Genomic DNA, 19,764 nt, shown 5'->3' with positions numbered 1-19,764 from the left:
GTCAGGTTAAAAATAAGTGAGTTCTTTTATTTCTGTCTTAAATGGGGAAATTTCTGCCTTGAGGGTCTTTGATCTTTGAAATTATCTTCCCTGAACAGTAGTGGAAGTTTGGTCAAAGGCTGACTTCAACATAACCTAACCAGCCATGATTTTTATTGAATGGCAAAGGAGGCACGATAAGTTGGCTGCACCACATTTTGTATTTCTTGTGTTTTTATGGTGAGCAGGCTGAATAGAGAACGCATATAAAATATTGGAAAACAGCTATCACTATTAATCAGAGTTAATAGATTTATGAGAGAATTCAGTACAGAATTTTACAAGGTGCGAAATAACAGTTACTGTGTTGAGTTGTATAACATGTTATAACCGATATGACAGGTTTAATAAGCAAGACACCCAAGAGACTTTGGAAGTGGATGAGTCACCGAGACAGCAACCCAAATCCCAACATGGCAACTTGTAAATTTGGCTTCATTTAATCTGATTCCTTGGGTGCCACTCCAAAAAACTGATTAAATTCACTGTGGTCGCCAATGATACTCAAGACAGGGACTTTTCATTCTCTCCAGGTTTGGCCGTCGTACCATTCCATTCTCATATTTTATTACACTGAGTATATTGTGCTGATTATTGGTCAAAATGAAGAATATTCTAAGCTTTAAAATAATTACAGATGAAAATATACCTACACATTGTATGTCAAAGCATGCAGTGAGAGAGACACAGTGAAGCTTATAAGATGAATTACAGTTATTGTATGTTTTATCTTCCAGAAAACTGAAGTAATCGAGGAAGCCTTTGCTGGGTGAGTGCAGAATTTCACTTTTCTAGCTGTTCTGTAACAAATTACATTAGAACCTACTGCAAAGGTAAATATTTTATCAAATAGACCCTAGTTCCACCCATTTAAGTTCTTTTTAACAATTGGCAAACTAATGAAATGATGCCCTGAAGTAAATTAGATACATTTAAAATAACAATCAAGCACAAACATGTAACATCCTAATCTTTTCAACTCCTTTCCTTCGTTCTCCCATATGCTGCTTTTCCACATGGACAGAGATTCTGTGGCAAAAAGTTTTGATTGGATATGTTATTGTTACATGTACTGAGATACAGTGAAAGGTACTGTATTGTGTGCTAACCAGGAAAATCGTACATACATTGGGATAGTAGAGCAGAATGCATTGTGACAGTTACAGAGAAGGTACAGAAATAGATCTAATTTGAGAGGTCCATTCATAAGTCTGAGAACAGCAGGGAAGAAGCTGGTCTTAAATCTGTTGGTGCTTGTTTTCAAATTTTGTCTTCTGCCCAGTGGAAGAGTGTATAACTGGGGTGGGAGGGGCCTTTGATTACTTTAGTTGCATTCCCAAGGCAGTGGGAAGTTTTGAAGGAGTCAATGGATGGAAGGCTGGTTTTTGTGATAGATTAGGCTGCATCCACAACTCTGTAATTCTTGCGGTTTTGAGCAGAGCATTCGCCATACCAAGCTGTGATGCATCCAGATAGGATCCTTTCTATGGTGCATCTCTAAAAATTGTGGACATGCTGAATTTCCTGAGCCTCTGAGGATGTTGAAGTTTTGGTGTACAATCTTGACTACAGCATTGACATGGATGGACCAGCGCAGATCGTTGACTATCTTTACTCCTAAAAACTCCAAAAAAACTTCATCTCAGCACCATTGATACAGACAGGGAAATGTCCTCCATTCTGCTTCTTGATGTCAATGACTAGCTCCTTCATTTTAATGACATTGAGAGAGAGATGGTTGACTTAAATTCATAGCAGTAAGCTATCTAGGTCTTTCCTACACTCTATCTTGTTGTTATTTTGAGATCTATGGTGGTGTCATCAGCAAATTTGTAAATGAAGGTAGATGTGAATTTGACCACACAGTTTTGAGTGTATAAGTGCTATAGCAAGGGGCTGAGAACCTAGCCTTGGGGTCACCTATGTCGCCTTCCTTACTATTCATGGTCCATGAGTCAGGAATTCAAGGATCCATTTGCAGGGGTGGGGGGTGGGGGTGGGGGTGCGTAAATCCTAGGTCTCAGTTTAGAAATGAGTTTGGTTGGAAACATTGTGTTGAAGGAGGAGCTAAAGTCAGTAAATAGAAGTCTGATGTAGGTGCCCTTGTTATCCGAATGTTCCAGGATGAGCGTATGGCCTACGTGATGGTGTTTGTCATAGACCTATTGTGATGGTAGATGAATTGTAGCAGGCCAAGGCAATCTGGGAGGCTGGAGTTGATGTGTGCCATTACTAATCTCTCAAAGCACTTGTCCATGCATTCAGTTGTCCATATACTCAAATCAGTCTTATTTGCATATGGAGTCAAGAGTCATCGTGTAATGGTCAGGTGTGAAAACACACAATCTTGTCTTTTTGAGTCAAAAGCTCTGCCACATTTTGTTCCACAACTGTTAGTCCAGGTAAGATGAGCTAATGAAGTACAGGTTATGGATGAAACTTAAGGGTGGGGTGGCATGATGTGATGGTGGTTAGCGCTAGTGCCTTGGTGTCAGGAACCTGGGTTCAATTCCTTTGCTGACTGTGCGGAGTTTGTACATTATCCCCATATCTGTGTGGGTTTCCTCTGGGTGCTCAGGTTTTCTCCCACAGTCCAAAGATGTGTAGGTTCAATGGATTGGCCATCATAAATTGCCTTGTAGTGTCTGGGGATATGCAGGCTAGGTGGGCTAGCAATGGGAAATGTAGGGATACAGGGACAGGGTGGGTCTGGGTGGGGGGGATGCTTTTCGGAGGGTTGGTGTTGACTTGATGGGCCGAATGGCCTATTTTCATACTGTAGGGATTCTGAGTTTTATAGTTTTCTCTGAAGGATCATTTTTTCACAATGGAGTTTAATTGCTTATTATGCTATTGGAATTTAGTCAGTTTTTCACTTTTTACTCAAACTTTGATAGTCTGTCAGTTCAGCACAATTAGTTGCGTTTGGACTCCAGAATCAACCCTATTAGCTCAAAGTGGGTCTCGAAGAATATAAAAGCAGAAGTAGATCATTCAGCCTGTACTGCCATTCAGTACGATCGTGCGTAATCATCTGCTTTAGTCCAATTTTACTACTGTATTTTCTTATGTCATTGGTATTTAGAAATCTGTCAATCTCTTACTCTACGCATACTCAATGACTGAGTTTCTGTGGTTGACTGGGATGGAGAATTCCAAAAATTCGTAACCTGTTGAGTCACAAAAAATTTCCTCATGGCAAAATGGCCGACCCCTTATTTCGAAATTGTGTTCTTTGGTCCTAAACTCCCCAACAGGGCAAACAGCTTGCCTAGTTTGAAAATATAAAATACCCTACAAGGGAAATCACCCTGATTCCTCAAAACTAGAGAATGCAGGCACAGTTTCATCAATCTGTTGGTTTAGGACAGCCCTAGCATCCCTTGAATAAATCTGCTGAACCTTCATTGCAATCCCTCTATGATGATAAGATTATCCCTAAGATTAAGGGAACAATAACTGACAGTAGTTCAGGGGTGTAACTAAGGTTCTATGTACAATTGAAGCAAGTTTTACTTTTCCTTTATTCAAATCTTCTTGTGATGACAGCCAACATTAGCTTGCCTCATTGCTGCACTTACATGTTAGCCTTGAGTCACTTAATTGATAGTCACTTAGATCCCTTTGGACATCAACATTTGAGAAACTCTTGCCATTTAAGAAAACCTCTGCGCGTGAGTTCTTCCCACCAAAGTAGAAAACCTTTCATTTTCCATGGTTTATTCCTTCAGCTATGTTCTTGCTTACCAAGTCTGTCCAAATTTCTTGAAGCCACACAGTATACATTCCTAACTAGCTTTATATCAAGTGAAAATATACATTTGGTTCCCAAATTAAAATCATTTATGAACATTGTCAACAGATAGGGCCCACATATTACAGATCCTTAAGGCATTGTATTAGTCAGTTTGCCAATATGAGATGAACTTTTGTTCCAACTCTGCTTTTTGCCTGTTAACCAATCCTTACCCCATGCTCCGATTCAATGTGCTTTCATTTTGCCAACCAATCTCCCTCCCTTGGGCAACTTTATCAAGAGTCTTTTGAAAATCTAAGTATGCTGTTTCCACCAACTCCCCTTTTATGAATTTTCTGTGCTACTGATATGAAATTTCTTAAATAGCGACATGTGATGCTTTCCAATGGGCAGGGATCATTCTAGAATCTATAAAATTCAGAAGCCAATCCTCAATGCATCCACAATCTCCACCATTGCATCTTTCACATTCTTGGATGTAGAATGTCAAGCCCTAGAGACTTCTCAAGCTTTAATCTCGTTAATTTCTCCCAAACAACTATTTATTGATACTTACTTCCTAAGTCCTTCATTCTTCCCAGTCCCTTAGATCTCCAGTAGTTGGAGGTGTCTACTATCTTCCTCTGTGAAGATGGACACAGTATAATCATTTAGCTTTTTTGCCATTTCTTTATTCCCATTATAAATTCTTCTGACTTTTCCTGGTACTTACAGCAGCTTTTATGAATTTTCAAAAATGTTTTTTACTAATTTACATTCATATTGTATTGTGTTTCTTGGTTTCTGGTGCCATCCTTTGCTATACTGTAAAATCTTGGATATGCTATTATTTCTGACAGATTATTGGTCTCTTTTAAACTTTTACAATGCATCACTTCATTTATTTAATGAACATTTTTGACCTATTTTGTGCTTTGAAGGAATGTATACTTGTAAAATAATTTTTTGAGACTAGTTGTTATCTGCATATGCCTTTGTACTGTCATACTTTTTAATGTATTTTCCCAGATGAACTCTCACCTTCACAATTTTTCATTAAATTTAAAACACTAGCTTCAGATTGAACTGCATCATTTGCATATATTATGTAAAATTGTATCTCATTATGATCACTCAATCCTAAAAGTTATTTTATAACAAGTGTATTAATTATCTCATTTTCCTTATGTGAGACTAGATTTAGCATGGTCTGTTCTGTCGTCAGTTACTTAACATACTGCTCTGAACTCCTGATCGCACTGTTAAGAATTCAACCTCCACAACATTAGTGCTTAATAGCCTTACCAAGATTTACGTGTGGCTACTGTATTCTTCATGCTGCATGCTTCTCTAATCTCCAGGTTAATACCATGAACCATACTAACAGTTGGCAATCTCTAAATAACTGCCTGCAATGTTTTCAGGTTGTTGTTTTGTAGTTCGATCCAAAACAGATATTGCCAATTTTCTGATCTGAGATTATTCCTTGCTATCAATGCAATGCCACCTCTTTTCACTTTTATTTGTCCTTCCTAAATATTTAATATTTAGTCCCAGTCTTGATAACACTGCAGCCAGATGTCAGTTCAGCTCAGTCAGCTGGACAATTGGTTTGAGAACCAATGTGATGCCAAAAGTTTAATTCCCATCACTGGCTGACATAACCATGAAGGACTCTCCTTCTCAATCTCTTCCCATGCCTGGAATATTGTGGCCCTCAGGTTAAGTCACCATCAGTCATCTCTCGCGAATGAGAGAGCAGCCCTATGGTCTGGTCAGACTATGGTGATTTGTTGGCTTTTGTGGCAGTTTGGTAATACACATTTACCTTGGTTTGTGCACTTGACTGCACAAAACATTTAGAGCAATGTAGATGATTTACAATGTCTTTTGGTTCATTTTTTGGACTAAGTTTTAACGTCAAACCTAGTTACTCACCTTTGTTTCACCAGCCTTCTGATTTCATTTGTTGTGCTTCTATATCCTGTTACCAGTTTTATTTCTGTCCAATTTGTACTCTCAGATTCCCATTTCCTTTGTAAGCTAACTTAAACCCTCCCAACAGCACTAGCAAATCACCCTGAAAGGCTATCAGTTCCAGGCCTGTTAAAGTGTGACATGTACAACTTGTCTTCCCTGAACTAATTCTAATCACAGGAAAGATGGATGTTTTTCCCCTGTACCAATTCTCTAGCCATATGTTCAATCAAGCAATCTTCCTATTTTGCAATAAAATAAAGGACTATAGATGCTGACAATCTGAAAGAAAAACAGCAATTGTTGGAGAAACTCAGCAGGACCGGCAGCATCTGTGGAGAGAAAGCAGAGTTAATGTTTCAATTCCAATGACCCTCCTTCAGAGCCTCCTATTCTTATGCTCACTAGCACAGGACACTTATCATTACTGCAATGCAGACCATGGACTCTGGTTATAAGAACCAGTATACATAATGATTTAAAAAAAGGATCTGGAAATCTGAAATACAAACAAAATGCTGGAGTAAATCAGGTCTGGCAGCATCTGTAAAGAGAGAAATAGAATTAATGCTTTGAGTTCAATATGCCTCCTCTTCTGAACTCTGAACATTTCCAAAGAGTCAAACCAGACTTAGTGTTCACAGGATACTTACTGCATTTCATTGTTTTTGTTTTAGGCAGCACATCATCCTGGACTAGTGTTTACTGCTGCAAAAATGTTTGGGTCCGCTGCCTGTGGAGTCCCCTATCACCATTGCTCTTCCACTCTTCTCCAAACTTTCCTGTGTGACTGAGTTGTCTGTGGAGTCACAGACTTGACACTGGCACCACTGCCTTGAGGAACCATTATCCTAACTAGTATCCAAATTGGAAAACTGATGAGCAAGCAAGATATGCTCTTTTTGTACCCGGTGCTTAGCCACTGCTAACCTGCATGAGGCCACATGAAATGTCCATGTAGAGACGTCACAGGTACAAAAATGTAACTTCATCACCATTGTAGGTGTGAATCCTGAAGCTGAAGCTTATACAACCACTGATGCATCCTGCAGATGTGTCCATCTGGAATGTTCTTAAACAGCTGCCAAAGTTAGAAAAAGAAAGATGCCCCCCCCCCCCCCAAACCCATGTTGAACTCCCTTAGTAAAGCTTTAGGTTTATGCTTTGTTTTAGCTGCTCTTTCTCTATGCAGTATTCCCCCTTACCTGTAGGGGATATGTTCCATGGCCTACCGTCCACAGGAGCGAACCCATTCATTTCAACGGGAAATTTACATTCCCAGCAGCCCCCACTCCCTGGTTTTGGAAGTTTGCCTGTAGTATGTTCCGGCCGCAGTAAACCCGAAAATGATTCCGTGGATACGACGGTCGCCCTGTATATACTACACTTGCTTTCCATTGATTTCTTAAAGCAGTTTCAAACAGTATCTTCACTGATACTTTGCTGTTGAAATCATTCTCTATCCGCAATCACCTCTGAACCTGGATATTGGTTCATGACTACTCAAAGTTATATCCATTCCAATCTTTGCTATCCCTATGTAATCTATGTCTATCCATGTCAGTGCTTTGGCAGCTGCTTTAGAATTTGGCCCATAACTCTGAGCTCCTCATTTTGGCACCCATCAAGCCCTGCTTTATTCCGTTTATATTACCTGGATTCACAATCTTTTAATTTTACAAGCTTGATACTTGACTGTGGAATCTGTGCTTTGATTCATCACCATTAATTTCCTCAGTCTTTCCTGTAGTTGTCTCAGGCTTTAAGTATGCACATTACTTCTATTCTGTATTTCTCAATATTTTCTAAAGGGCTCGTTGAGTCAAATGTTAATGCCTTTTTGGGAGCAGCAGCCTCATCCCATTCCTTAGTGTCTCTTACTAGCCTCACCAGCATCCGAATAAGATTAATTTATTTGCTCCTCTTCTCATTCCACATTCCCCATTAACATTCACTCCAAATGTCACAAATATATGGTCACATAGAAATATGGTATCTTGCAGGGGAAAACAGGTAATGCACAAGTTGCAGTCCCTTTTAAGATCTGTGGGTAAGTGAAAATCCTAAAGACACCATGCAGTAGAGGGCACACAGCATTGGGAAATTAAAGGGAATGTTGCTTTCCACCCATTGGGCTCTTCTGATGAATCAAGCTGGTTTGCATCTACTCCACTTTGTTTCTCTTTTTTTGAAAGCCTATTCCTCTTGTTAAGCCTCTTGTTATTGGCATTTGTATTCTCAATGATTATCATAAAATCCCTGCAGGCCCAAGAAGTCCACACTGTTGTATTGACATCCTGAAGTTGAGTGACACTTGAGTTGTGTCACATCCCTCAGTGACAGCATCCATGCGTACAGTCGGTTTTCCAAAATGTCTAGCTCTACCTCGTCACCATACCTCTCAACCCCTTGATCAAATGTCAGCTTTTTGTTTCGTGACCGTTTAACTTTGCAGTGTACAGATTGTGCACAGAAATTAATTTCAAGACTATGTATCTAACTGGAAGTTTTTTATTTTCAACTACTATACCATTATGCAGCGACACTGTTATTTGTATTTCAACATCTTATAAAATAGTTTAAATACATGAACCAGAAGATATTTAGCAGAACGTTACCTGGACTGGTGAGTTTTAGTTATGAAGAGAGAGGTTGTTTTCCTTGCAGCAGAGGAGACTGAAAGGGGACATGTAGTGCCTAGACAGAGTAGTCAGGAAGAAACTTCCCTTTTGGAGGAATCAAGGATCAGAAGGCATAGATTGAAGATAAGGGACGGAAGGTTTGAAGGGAATGTGAGAAAAGATTGCTTTTCAACCCAGTGGTTTTGGGAATCTGGAGCTCAGTTTCTGTAAGGTGGTAGAGACAGAAACCTTCATAACTCTTAAGTATTTATATGTAAATATGCAATACAAAGGCATTTAAAGCTATGGGCCATGAGCTGGAAAATATTAGGTGAATAGTTGTATTTGTTTTGACTGAAGCAGACTCAATGTGATGAAAGTCCTTTCTCTGTGCTCTAACCCTCTGACTCTAATCTGATGAATGTTTGAAAAATGTAGGCAGATCGCTGTCTAATCTAGTAATTTATTGAACTTCATTGGCTATAAAGTCTTTGATATATCTGGTGGTTATAGAGATCACGTTATAATTGCAAATCATTCTTTAAGCCAAGTGCATGTTGGTTATTGCCTAAATTTCCTTTTTGTTGCTGTTCAATGTTTCCATGATCCTTTAGGAAGGAAAACCTATTTCAAGGAGTTTGTCTCTGCATTGCAAGGTGCAGTTTTCGTTTTTGTAATGTTTAACCATTTGGGCATTTAAATATTTGAAGACTTCTATGTTTTCTTAGGTTTAGATTTTTGGGCACCAACACTTATTTACTTTTTATTATCTTTTAAAGCTTTATGTATGAATGTACCTCAAGAATATTTTAAATTAGCTACTATTTTATTTAAACCTGTCTTTCACAGTATGTTTATGGACACAGCCGAAGATGAGAAAACCAAGTTGGTTAGTTGCCTTGGAGCTTTCAGGCAACTTTGGACAAATCTTCCTCAGGTTAGAATTTATTTACTAGCGATTTATCTGAAGTATATTTCTAGATCTGGTTAGCCTTTTGTAAACTTCATTAGTTGTATAATGTATATTGATACCTTTTTTTGAACATCAGGAATCCCATGAGCAGTGTGTGCAGTGGATTGTTCGCTTCATCCATGGACAGCACAACCCCAAGAGGATTTCGTTTCTGTATGACTGCTTGGCTATGGCAGTTGAAAGTGGGTTGCTGCCTCCAAGGTATAACTGGGGAAAAAAAATTTTTAAGGAACTATTAGTAACATATTTGATTTTTTTTAATGTGGAATAAAGAGCTTTATACAGGTCGTTCTGTTATAACGTGTTTTATCAACACAAATTCACTGTAATGTGATTGATGAGTGGGGATGCTGTTTCTGCAGTGCAAACTTCTAAAACATGTGTCGGCTCTAATGTGATTACAGTGCCAGCACTTTAAATGCCACTTCTAAAACATGATTTTTCTATAATGCGGAGTTGTACAAGAATGCAACTGTATGTAATATTGCATGCTTTAAAATTCCTTTGCTATATTGTACAGTAACTTTAAATATATTACTTCCTTCTCAAGCTCCATTTTCATTTTCTTCACTGTGTGCATCAGGGTGTCCTTTTTCATTCTGTAAATCATCTTAAATGAAATCCAGATTAAACTCCTGTAATGGCATTGTCATATTATCTTAGTAGGGGGAATAAAATTCGTTGTATCTGTTGGACTGGTGTTAAAACCCCATTAGTATGTCTGGAATGCGAAGGTGAACATTTGATGTTACTGGATGTAGGTTTGCTCACTGAACTGGACAGTTTGTTTTCAGACATTTCATCACCAAACATCAGTGAGCCTCCAGATGAAGCACTGGTGGTATAACCTGCTTTGTGTTTGTGTTTGGGTTTCCTTAGGTTGGTGGTGTCATTGTCTATGGTGATGTCGTTTCCTGTTCTTTTTCTCAGGGAGTGATAAATGGGATCCGAGTCAATATGTTTGTTATAGAGTTCCGAATAGAATGCCATGCTTCAAAGAATTCTCGTGCATGTCTTTGTTTGACCTGTCCTAGTCACAAAAAGGCACGACCCACTCTCACTAGTATCCTTACATACTGATGAGGAAGGACGCCACTTCAACTGGGCCAACACATCCATCCTAGGACAAGCCAAACAGAGACACGCACAAAAATTCCTAGAAACATGACATTGCAACTATAACTCTATCAACAAACACATTGACTTGGATTCCATTTACCACCCTCTGAGAAAAAGAACAGGAAATGACATCACCAACCCAAGGAAACCCAAACACACGTGAATGGAAAGCTACCAATGCTTCATCCGGAGGCTAACTTATGATACCTAGTATGGTGACGAAATATCTGAAAATAAATCTTCCAGCTCAGCGAACAAACCTACATCTAGAACCTCAACCTGAGCTACAAATCTTCTCAAAACTTGCTACTTTGATGTTACTATTTTGGTTTGTGCTGTTATTAAAGAATCTGATACTTTGAGCAATATAACAACTGTTTTTAAAATTTCTGACAAGCTGTTCCAATTACAACTTTATTTCTAGTGCACCGTCTAAAAATACTTTCTCATAAAAAGAGATGAAATTTTCTTAAAGGAATGGTAAAATAAAATCAAGAAGGAAGAATGCTAAACAAGTAAATTCAAATGCAATAGTAATGTCTACTCTCAACATACTCTCTCTTCTGTACTTAGCTGAATAACACGCACAGCTGACAATGTCTTTGTCTCCAAAGTTAAAAATCACATAACACCAGGTTATAGTCCAACAGGTTTAATTGGAAGCACACTAGCTTTCGGAGCGACGCTCCTTCATCAGGTGATTGTCTCCAAAGTTAATGTTTAGACAGTCTTTTTAATTTACCCTTTAGAATGGCTACTTGTCTCTCAGCATTAACTGAATAGAACTTCAGAGGTGAATTACAATGTTATGTTGTTAGATAAATGTTTGATTTATTTGTGCGATGACAATATGATCATTAAAAGTGAACTTCACGTATCTGCAATCATATTCCTTGAGAATTGTTTTGCGTAATATTTTGACTTGCCTTAAGCAGAATCTGCAATTACTGTAATCTGTGTATAATCGTTCAAATTTGTACAATAACAATAGTTCTGTGCTTTATGCAAGTTATGTATGGTGCCATTTTGAATATAACATTTCAAAGGGTTGTTCTGTATTTGTTTTGCAGACTGGTCTGCGAGTCTTTAATTAACTCTGAAAGTCTGGAATGGGAGAGAATGCAACTTTGGGCTCTAACGTTTAAACTCGTTCGAAAAATAATAGGTGGCGTTGACTACAAGGTACTGTACAAAAATGTATTAACTTGTCTTTCCATTATAAGCAGGAGAATTTGTAATTCACTTAGGAAGTGGTAATGGTTTAGGTTTTATGGTAGTAGTGATGAAGAAACTATCAACATTCATTGTCAGTTTTGATGGAGTAATGGCAACTTTTGGTGTCTGAACATGTAATTCAGGAGCTTGCTGTTAGTGATTGCAACACTTTTCCAGAGGCAGCACTTTGATGCAAATCCCCTCTGCTGAAATCACCAGGAAATCTACAGATTGACAGAATTTCTGCTTAATCTGTTAATGTTTCTGTTAAAAATTTATGAAAATATTTGAGCCTGATTGAATGAAGGGAAGCTGGATTTTTTAAATTGTGCACTAGCTTTGTAATTACTGCGTAAAAAAGGCTGTGGCCCAGAACAGCAAGTTTTATGTTTGGGTAAAGTTAATCACCTGCATAAGAAAATAAAATCAGATGTGGAATTTTTATTAATGTCTTAAGTTAGTTTCTATCTTGATCTAATCAGGTACTTATTTTGCTATCTGAAATGTTAAATTAAAAGTGAAACATATTAAATGACTTCAACTTTCTGGTTTGCTTTGCATGATTTTTTTCAGCATGATTGCCTGCTAATCTGCTTGCTGACAGCTATTTTGTCTCTTCATGGCACCAGCTTTAAACTGTTGTTGGGAGAGGATGATAAAGAAATAAAAATAGAGATAAATCAATGTTTTTGGAAAGCTTTTTCCAAGACCAGTGGTAAATGCAATTGCCTCACTACTACAGCAAGTTCCAGCCTAATAAATGTTGCTATGATAACTCATTTTCTTTGAATGGATGAAAGAATGTCTGTAGGTTTCTTGGGCAACTACACACATTTTTTGTTGGTGCTTTAAGTAATGTTTATGTGAGCTTATGCTGTATCAAAGAAGCTTGTTGGAGCATTAAGTTAGTGCAATTTAAGGAGTTTTGTTGATAATCTCTTAACTTACATATTTACTCTCTCTAGGGTGTAAGAGACCTGTTAAAAGCAATTCTAGAGAAGATTCAAACTATTCCTAACACAGTCAGTTCTGCTGTTGTACAGCAACTACAAACAGCTAAAGATGTAAGTTCCTGCTAAAGTTTTTCCGGTCTTTGATCTTAAAAATTACTTCCGGGAAAATCATGCAATTGATATTTTATGTAGTTAATTTTATGGAAATAAGGATGTTCACTTTTTTTTAGTCTGGAAAACAAATTGGGATGTAAATTGGGATGCACTGTTCATATGCAACTGAGCTTGAGAACGTGGGTCTGAAATAGGGTTCTTAAGTCCATAGTGCCAACTCTCCAATCTGTACTCTGTGTGAATCAAGTTCTTTGCTTGCATTACAAACCAAATATTTTTCCCTGATGTGTAAATTTAGCAGTGCATTCTTTTTGTTAATATTTTCTAAACATTATTATAAATGAGTAGTTTTATAAGCAGTATTTGACTATTATGTTGAAGAAGATTTTTGTTCTAAGTTGATCTAATTTAGACAGAGGTTCCTTGCTTTACTCTTTCCAGGTTGTGGCATACATCTTGGACAGAAATGCTTGCCTGTTACCAGCATATTTTGCAGTTACTGAGATTAGAAAGCTTTATCCTGAAGGGAAATTATCTCATTGGGTAAGTGACCATTTCTGTTCTTTTCCTGAAAAGAAACTGGAGGATAATCTTCATGTTTACTGGTGTATGAACCTTGTCACAAAGAGATATGCATTCCACTGGATAGACGAAGCTGACGGGTCAAGAATAGACTTGATATTTTATGTAGTAACCATCAGTTTTGTAGAAGGAAGGTTATTTGCTTTGATTAGTCATATATATCCCATTCAAGGCTATCATCATTATTTGCTATTGCCTTCTGCGTGTGCTTGTCTAGCTTCCCCTTAAGTGCATTGGTACTATTACTTCAATCACTCACTCTGACAAAGGTAGCACATTCTGTCAATTCTTTGGATCTAAAAGTTTTTTTTTCTCTGAAATCCCAATTTCACTTGGTGATTGCCTTGCACTGAATGTAGTTAAGTGCTTCCCCACAAGAGGAAACATTCTGTCTGTATATGCTCTTCTCAAATGCCATAATTTTAAATAGTTCTATTAGGTCAGGTCTTAAAATCACATTTTTCAAGGTAAAACTGGTCCAGTCTGTCAATCCTTTCCTTATATATAAAATCATGCTTGTCTAGTGTCATCTTCTCTACACCTTCTCCTGTGCTTCTAATTCATTTCATTATATAGTGACCTGTGTGTGTTCTAACCAGTGTTTTGTTTAGGTTTAGTACAAGTGCTTAATTTTCAATTTCACTCATCTAGAAATTCTAAAGCCAAAATAAACTAATTCTGCAACAGTAAATTGCCTTCTTTACAACTACTATCTGCTTCTCTTCACTTATACTTTTTGATGTCACTGAGTGGACGCTTAAACTTGCCATCAAAATCACTCGGATAGATATACCTGCAGTGATATTCACCAAGAACGGAATCAATGCTGAAGGTTTCCATGAAGAACTGATTTCACAGAGAGCATAACAATTGAGACCCTAGTATCCACTGTACATCATGACGCCTGTGAGTCAATTAACATTTAATGAGGCAGATGAAGCAGCAGTAATAAAATATGCCCAACAGGAAGGGAATGCTTGTGAAACTTGGAGTATGCAGTTTCAATTATGGTTTATTAGGATGTGGAACCTTGTTGTGCCATGCATAACTTGCTTTCTATTTGGTATCGTGAAATACTGATTTGGCCTGTTCCTGTTTGACTTTGTCCACCTGGTTAACATTTTCTTCATATACGGAGGAACCTCAATTATCCAAACTACGCAGAGGGGAGAATTGTGTTCGGATAAACGAATGCCGGATAACACAGTTTAACCAACCATTGGGACCTTGCGATCTTGTTCTGATAATCGAGGTTCCTCTGTAGTCTCATTTCTTTTAGTAGGTATTGAGTTTGTCCATCACGTAACAGATATTTGTACAAGAGTCCACATTTGCTGTGCAAGTCTGATTTTTTTTTTGTAACTATCTGGTAGCTAAACTGTGTTTTAGCAGGCTAATTTAATTCCTGAAAACTTGAGCTGGTATTTTCTGTTTGTCTGTTTCATCTAAAAATGTTCTTGTTTTGGCGTTTTTCTTTCAGTTACTAGGAAATCTTGCATCTGATTTTGTAGACAGCTTTCGACCTACTGCACGAATAAACTCAATCTGTGGTAAGAATGGAACATTTCACTCTGAACTAATAAAAACTTTCAATCTCAAGTGATGCAACTGATGATTCAAATGTCTGTCTTCAATTTTATAACTTAAGTCCAAACTAGTGAACATTGAAAGTCACTTCTTTTCTGATTTGTCATGATGTACTTGATTAGTTCCCATAAGTAGTGTTTAGAAACCTTAATTACTTGAGTTGTTCAAGTTGAAACTGTACAAAGCCTAAATGCTGCTGATGCTGGAAACGTGAAATTAAAACAATTAATTTTGGAAGCATCAATGGAGCTTATGGACTCCGTTAAGAGAGAGTCAATATTTCAAGTCAACTTTTTGTCAGAACGTTTTGTACATCCAAAATGTTTGCTGAGGCCCTCTTTACGCATGGTATTTTAAGAAAATTTATGTTGTGTATTTAAATGCAGGCATAAAATGTCCCGGTTTTAACTCCAGTTATTGAAACATAAGTGTTAGAGGGTCAGTTATGATTGTTTGTTTGAATATGGAAATGATGCATGGGCATTGGAAAGCATGCTATATAAATACGCACCTTCAGTAAGAAAAGGGGAAAATTTACCCGTTTCGCCAAGGCAAATTCATGTAATATTTGTCTACTCTCAAACCACCCCCTTGTATACTGTTCATTCCGATCTGTCCTAAATATTGTGATTTTTCTTTTCATTAACAACCCTCAAGCTTTCTAAAGCTTTACTAATACAAGAAAAATACTAGAAATCTGAAATAAAACTGAATAGCCTGGCATATCAGCATCTGACAAATAAATGTTATGGTTTTACTCTAACCGATCTTAAAATTAAAACCGGGATCACAGAAAAGATTTAGCAGGTGTGACAATCTCTTTGGAGAGGAAGGTAGTATTGACATATGAGTCAATGTTGTTGCTTCAGTATTGGGAGTTGTTACAAGTGAACTGCTTATGAAGAACAATGCAACCAGGGAAAATGGGTTACGGAGAAAAAATATTAAATGTCCCTGATTCAATGGAAGGCATATGTGGGTAACTTAGAAGTGATACTGTTGAGGACAAGGAAGCTCTATTAAATATAGGATTAAAGGATGAATCTGACTCTGAGATTGCATGAGCACTTAAAGGAAAATAGCAAAGGAGAAATGAAATATCAAAAATTGAACAAGTAGAAGGGTAGAAAGAACAGGTTTTTGCCAGGGCTGTGGATTCCGTTAGAAAAGAGCTTAGTAACCTTCTGGGAAGCGATGGTTTAGCTGTCATAATAATTTTTCTCACCATATGTAGTCTACTGATTGTTATTTTAGTTATTGAATAATTTGTACTCTAATGTACATAATGTTGCAAAATGCAAATTTAATGTGTTTTAAAACTACATATTACATGATTTGACTTGAAGAAATTTGAACTAAAGCAATCATTTAAAAATGCTGTTGCACTCTTGAGCCAAGACCATGATTTCTGTTGGAACAAGATTAGTGGTGGCAAATTAACTTGTACCACATTTGATAAGAGTAATTAAGTCACCATTGTGATGTCTTATTCCCCTTCCTCTGTTACTTTCTCAGATTGAACTAGATTATTTGCACTCTAGGTCTTTTTGACACTGAGCTGAGATTCTGAGATATCCACCACAAAAGTTATATGCTGGGGCAATCTGGAATATTGCTGTTCAGATTTTCAACCTCAGTTTGTCTTTTACTGAAATCTTCATCCATGCCTCCAGATTCACATATTCTCCTGCTACTTTGGCCAGCCTCCTAATCTCCATGAGCTTCCAATTTAGCCAAAACGGCATCTTGTGTTTTAAAAAAAATCACTCCAAACTGCAGATGCTGGAAATCAAACAAAAACAGAAATTTCCAGAAAACTCAGCAGGTCTGGCAGTGTCTGTAGAGAGATAGCAGAGTTAACATATCTGATCTAATGGCCCTCCTTCAGAGATCTTGTACCTAACCTTGCTATAAGCCACATTCAAGCATTGTGACTTGTTTGTAAAAGAAAGCCTTGCATTCAAATTCTGCCTCTTAATCTCAGGAATCCCGAAGTGCTTTATTACAATCAATAATGTGCATTTGAAATCTAATCATTATAGACTTCCAATCTTATAACATCTAATTTAAAATTCTCCTTGATGTTTAAATATAGCCTGCATCTCTAATTACCATCCTCCCAGCCCTGTTGAGTATTCCATTCCTATTACTGTCCTATCAATGCATAACTTTACCGTAGAAGCTATTGCTTAGACCCTACACTCTGAAATATTCTCTCATCATCTCCCATACCCTTCTCACCTTTAGGACACTAGGTAGTCCCATTTCCCTTAACTTATATCTTTCACTAAACTTGTAATTTCTCCAGAAGTTTCTGTTTTTCTTTGTTTCAGATCGTCAGCATTTGCAATTCTTTATTTTTTAATCTCTCCTCCTTGACACAATATCCTTTTTTGGAATGTCTTTGCTTTGGAACATTTTTCCATTTTAAATGTAAATTGTCATTAAATCTTTTCATCAAATCAGCAAACAATAACTATCTTATTGATTAGTTACATATATATTTGTTCTTTCAAGGATTGCATTGAATTCCCTTAGATTTTTAAGAGAAAATGGTACCTGTATTCTAAATTTTAGAATTGTCATAATTTGACCTCATTCCTTCTTTGTTTTAAAAACTGGAATTATTAGTGTGGTATGGATAATGTAAAGATAAATGATAATTTTGAGCACTCTTGTTTTTCTTTCTCTTTCCATGTGTTAATGACTAGGACGCTGCAGTCTTTTGCCAGTGGTGAACAATTCTGGTGCAATTTGTAATTCTTGGAAGCTGGATCCAACAACACTTCGCTTTCCTCTGAGAGGGCTCTTGCCTTATGACAAGGTAAACTTTACAGCTGTCTTAGATTCATATCTTTAAAGATTACACATGTAGAAAGTTCACTCATGTTCAAAATCTTAACCTGGGTTTTGTAGTCAATGACAAAATAAGAGAGCACATTGTTGACCTCTTATGGGTGTGTTAAGAGACCTGGCAATTTCTGGTAGGAAGAACTTCGGCAGTATTGACATACAATTGATTGCAGTGTAGTTTCCTGGTGATCCCCTGCACTGATGTTCGCAAACTGACCAAATAATATTGAATCCTTTGACAGGGAACTAAGAAATGAGATACATACATAATCAAATTGCTTCTAAAGCAAAGTATGAAGTAAATATTGGGGCATGGCATGTTAAGTTGGACATGAAACAACTTTGACTCTTTTTAACAAAAAACCATAATGGTGACATGTAGCAGCATTCCGCCACTTTTTCAAAACCAGATTAGCTATTTGACAACAATTGTTATCACTGAACATTTGCACCTCACCAAATGAATGTTTTGAGGTTCCTTGCCAATGAGATGAAGTAAAAGATGTTGTCACCAGATAAATTGAATTCACTAATTCCTAGCTTCAGCAGGTGGATGCACATTCTAATCCAGATCACAGCCTGTGATCTCACAGCATTGAGAGTCAACAGCATCAGGATTTTCACAATTGTTTGTATTTGTACTAAATCCTGATTTTGCAGTCACGTAGAAAGGAATAATAATAGTAAACTCTGTCTGTTACTTGATATATATCTTGCAAATTGCAGGCCGCTGTAACATATTGGAAAATTCTTAGAGCCATTGAGTTGACTATTTTACAGTAGTTTGTACATTTCTAACACTGTCTTGAAAGAAGAATTGGGTACTTGATTTTATTCTTGACTTAAATGAAACATTTTGTATGATATGGACCAGACCAACTCCTTCAAAATGTGTTAAGAAGATAGCCTAGACTCTAAGCTTTTCTTATTTTGAAAGTAAGTGTAAGGTTATGCATTCCATTGAAATTTGATTGGTCAAATACTTGACTTCAAGCAAAACACACTTTGTTTTTACACATAGTTAAATGTAGACAAAATTAAAAGAATTGACCCAACTGTAACTCTCTCAAGATGTTTAGTGAAATAATATATATTTACTATTAATTAACTTTTCCAAGATGGTAACATGCCAAAAACATGCCCTTGGCAAAGACAAGTACAGTAAAGTAGATTGTCTCACATGTAATTCTAGCAGCAGGAGGAGAGTTCCAGCTTTTAACTATAACAGAGGAATAAGAGCTTCCCCATCCAACTTCAAGAAGCTAGCACCTGCAGAAAGCTAAAACTAAAATTCCTGCTTCTGTGGGAGCTTGACCCCACCCATTCAGGCTGCTTCTGTTGTTCCAACTTCTTAAAAAGCACCCAAGTTCCCACAAGTTGTTTACCTCATTGGCTTTGTGTAGGTTACTCGGTATCTGTATCTCAACCTTTCTTCATGGGGAAATAAAGGACAAAATACACCTCTTAAAGGCATAGAATCATCACATTTGTTTCAGGCAATCACTTCACTATAGTTCATGAACTTCAAGTTAAAAAGAAAAATCATTTGCAAGGTTATTCAGTGGTACCTATTTGCAAGATAAATTTCTTGTTTTTGACATTTTTCTCTGAATCTTTACCGTTAAGAGTTCTCTTAGTCTACATTCTTCATGCATGTATGTGAACTTTCTTATTTTTATGAAGGTTGTTTGAAATTTAAAGGGAGCTGCTTCTGCCATACAAAAGTTGTTGTATATGTTTACTGGCATTTTTCATTAAAATAACAAGTAGAAGTGACTTATTTATTTCACTGGTCCCATCTTTCACTGTTGAGTAATTATGGAGGATTGACTGAATTAATTTATATTGTTCTCCCAATTTTTTGAATTCCACACTTCATGCTACGTGGTTTTTATCAAGAACAGATTAATAGAAATCTTATCATAACCGTGAAATGGGAATATTTTTGAAGTAACACTACATAACGAAAATAGAAAATGTTAAAATAATACAGAG

At 37.0% G+C, this 19,764-nt stretch overlaps 1 protein-coding gene across 3 annotated transcripts in view; it reads left to right on the top strand.

Annotated features, from left to right (window-relative positions):
* med23 (mediator complex subunit 23) overlaps positions 1-19,764 on the top strand; it is a 120,243-nt gene that overhangs the window by 2,764 nt on the left and 97,715 nt on the right. For all 3 annotated transcript variants that reach the window (XM_060851272.1, XM_060851267.1, XM_060851259.1), the window contains exons 2-9: positions 777-808; positions 9,223-9,310; positions 9,423-9,547; positions 11,536-11,647; positions 12,646-12,744; positions 13,189-13,290; positions 14,810-14,879; positions 17,628-17,740. In XM_060851272.1, the coding sequence (XP_060707255.1) occupies positions 777-808; positions 9,223-9,310; positions 9,423-9,547; positions 11,536-11,647; positions 12,646-12,744; positions 13,189-13,290; positions 14,810-14,879; positions 17,628-17,740 (741 nt within the window). The remainder of the gene's footprint in view (positions 1-776; positions 809-9,222; positions 9,311-9,422; positions 9,548-11,535; positions 11,648-12,645; positions 12,745-13,188; positions 13,291-14,809; positions 14,880-17,627; positions 17,741-19,764) is intronic.

This window comes from Hemiscyllium ocellatum, chromosome 3, assembly GCF_020745735.1.
Source record: "Hemiscyllium ocellatum isolate sHemOce1 chromosome 3, sHemOce1.pat.X.cur, whole genome shotgun sequence".
NCBI lineage: Eukaryota > Metazoa > Chordata > Chondrichthyes > Orectolobiformes > Hemiscylliidae > Hemiscyllium > Hemiscyllium ocellatum.
Note: the sequence above shows the minus strand (reverse complement) of the source record. Positions and strands in the feature narration are given on the sequence as shown.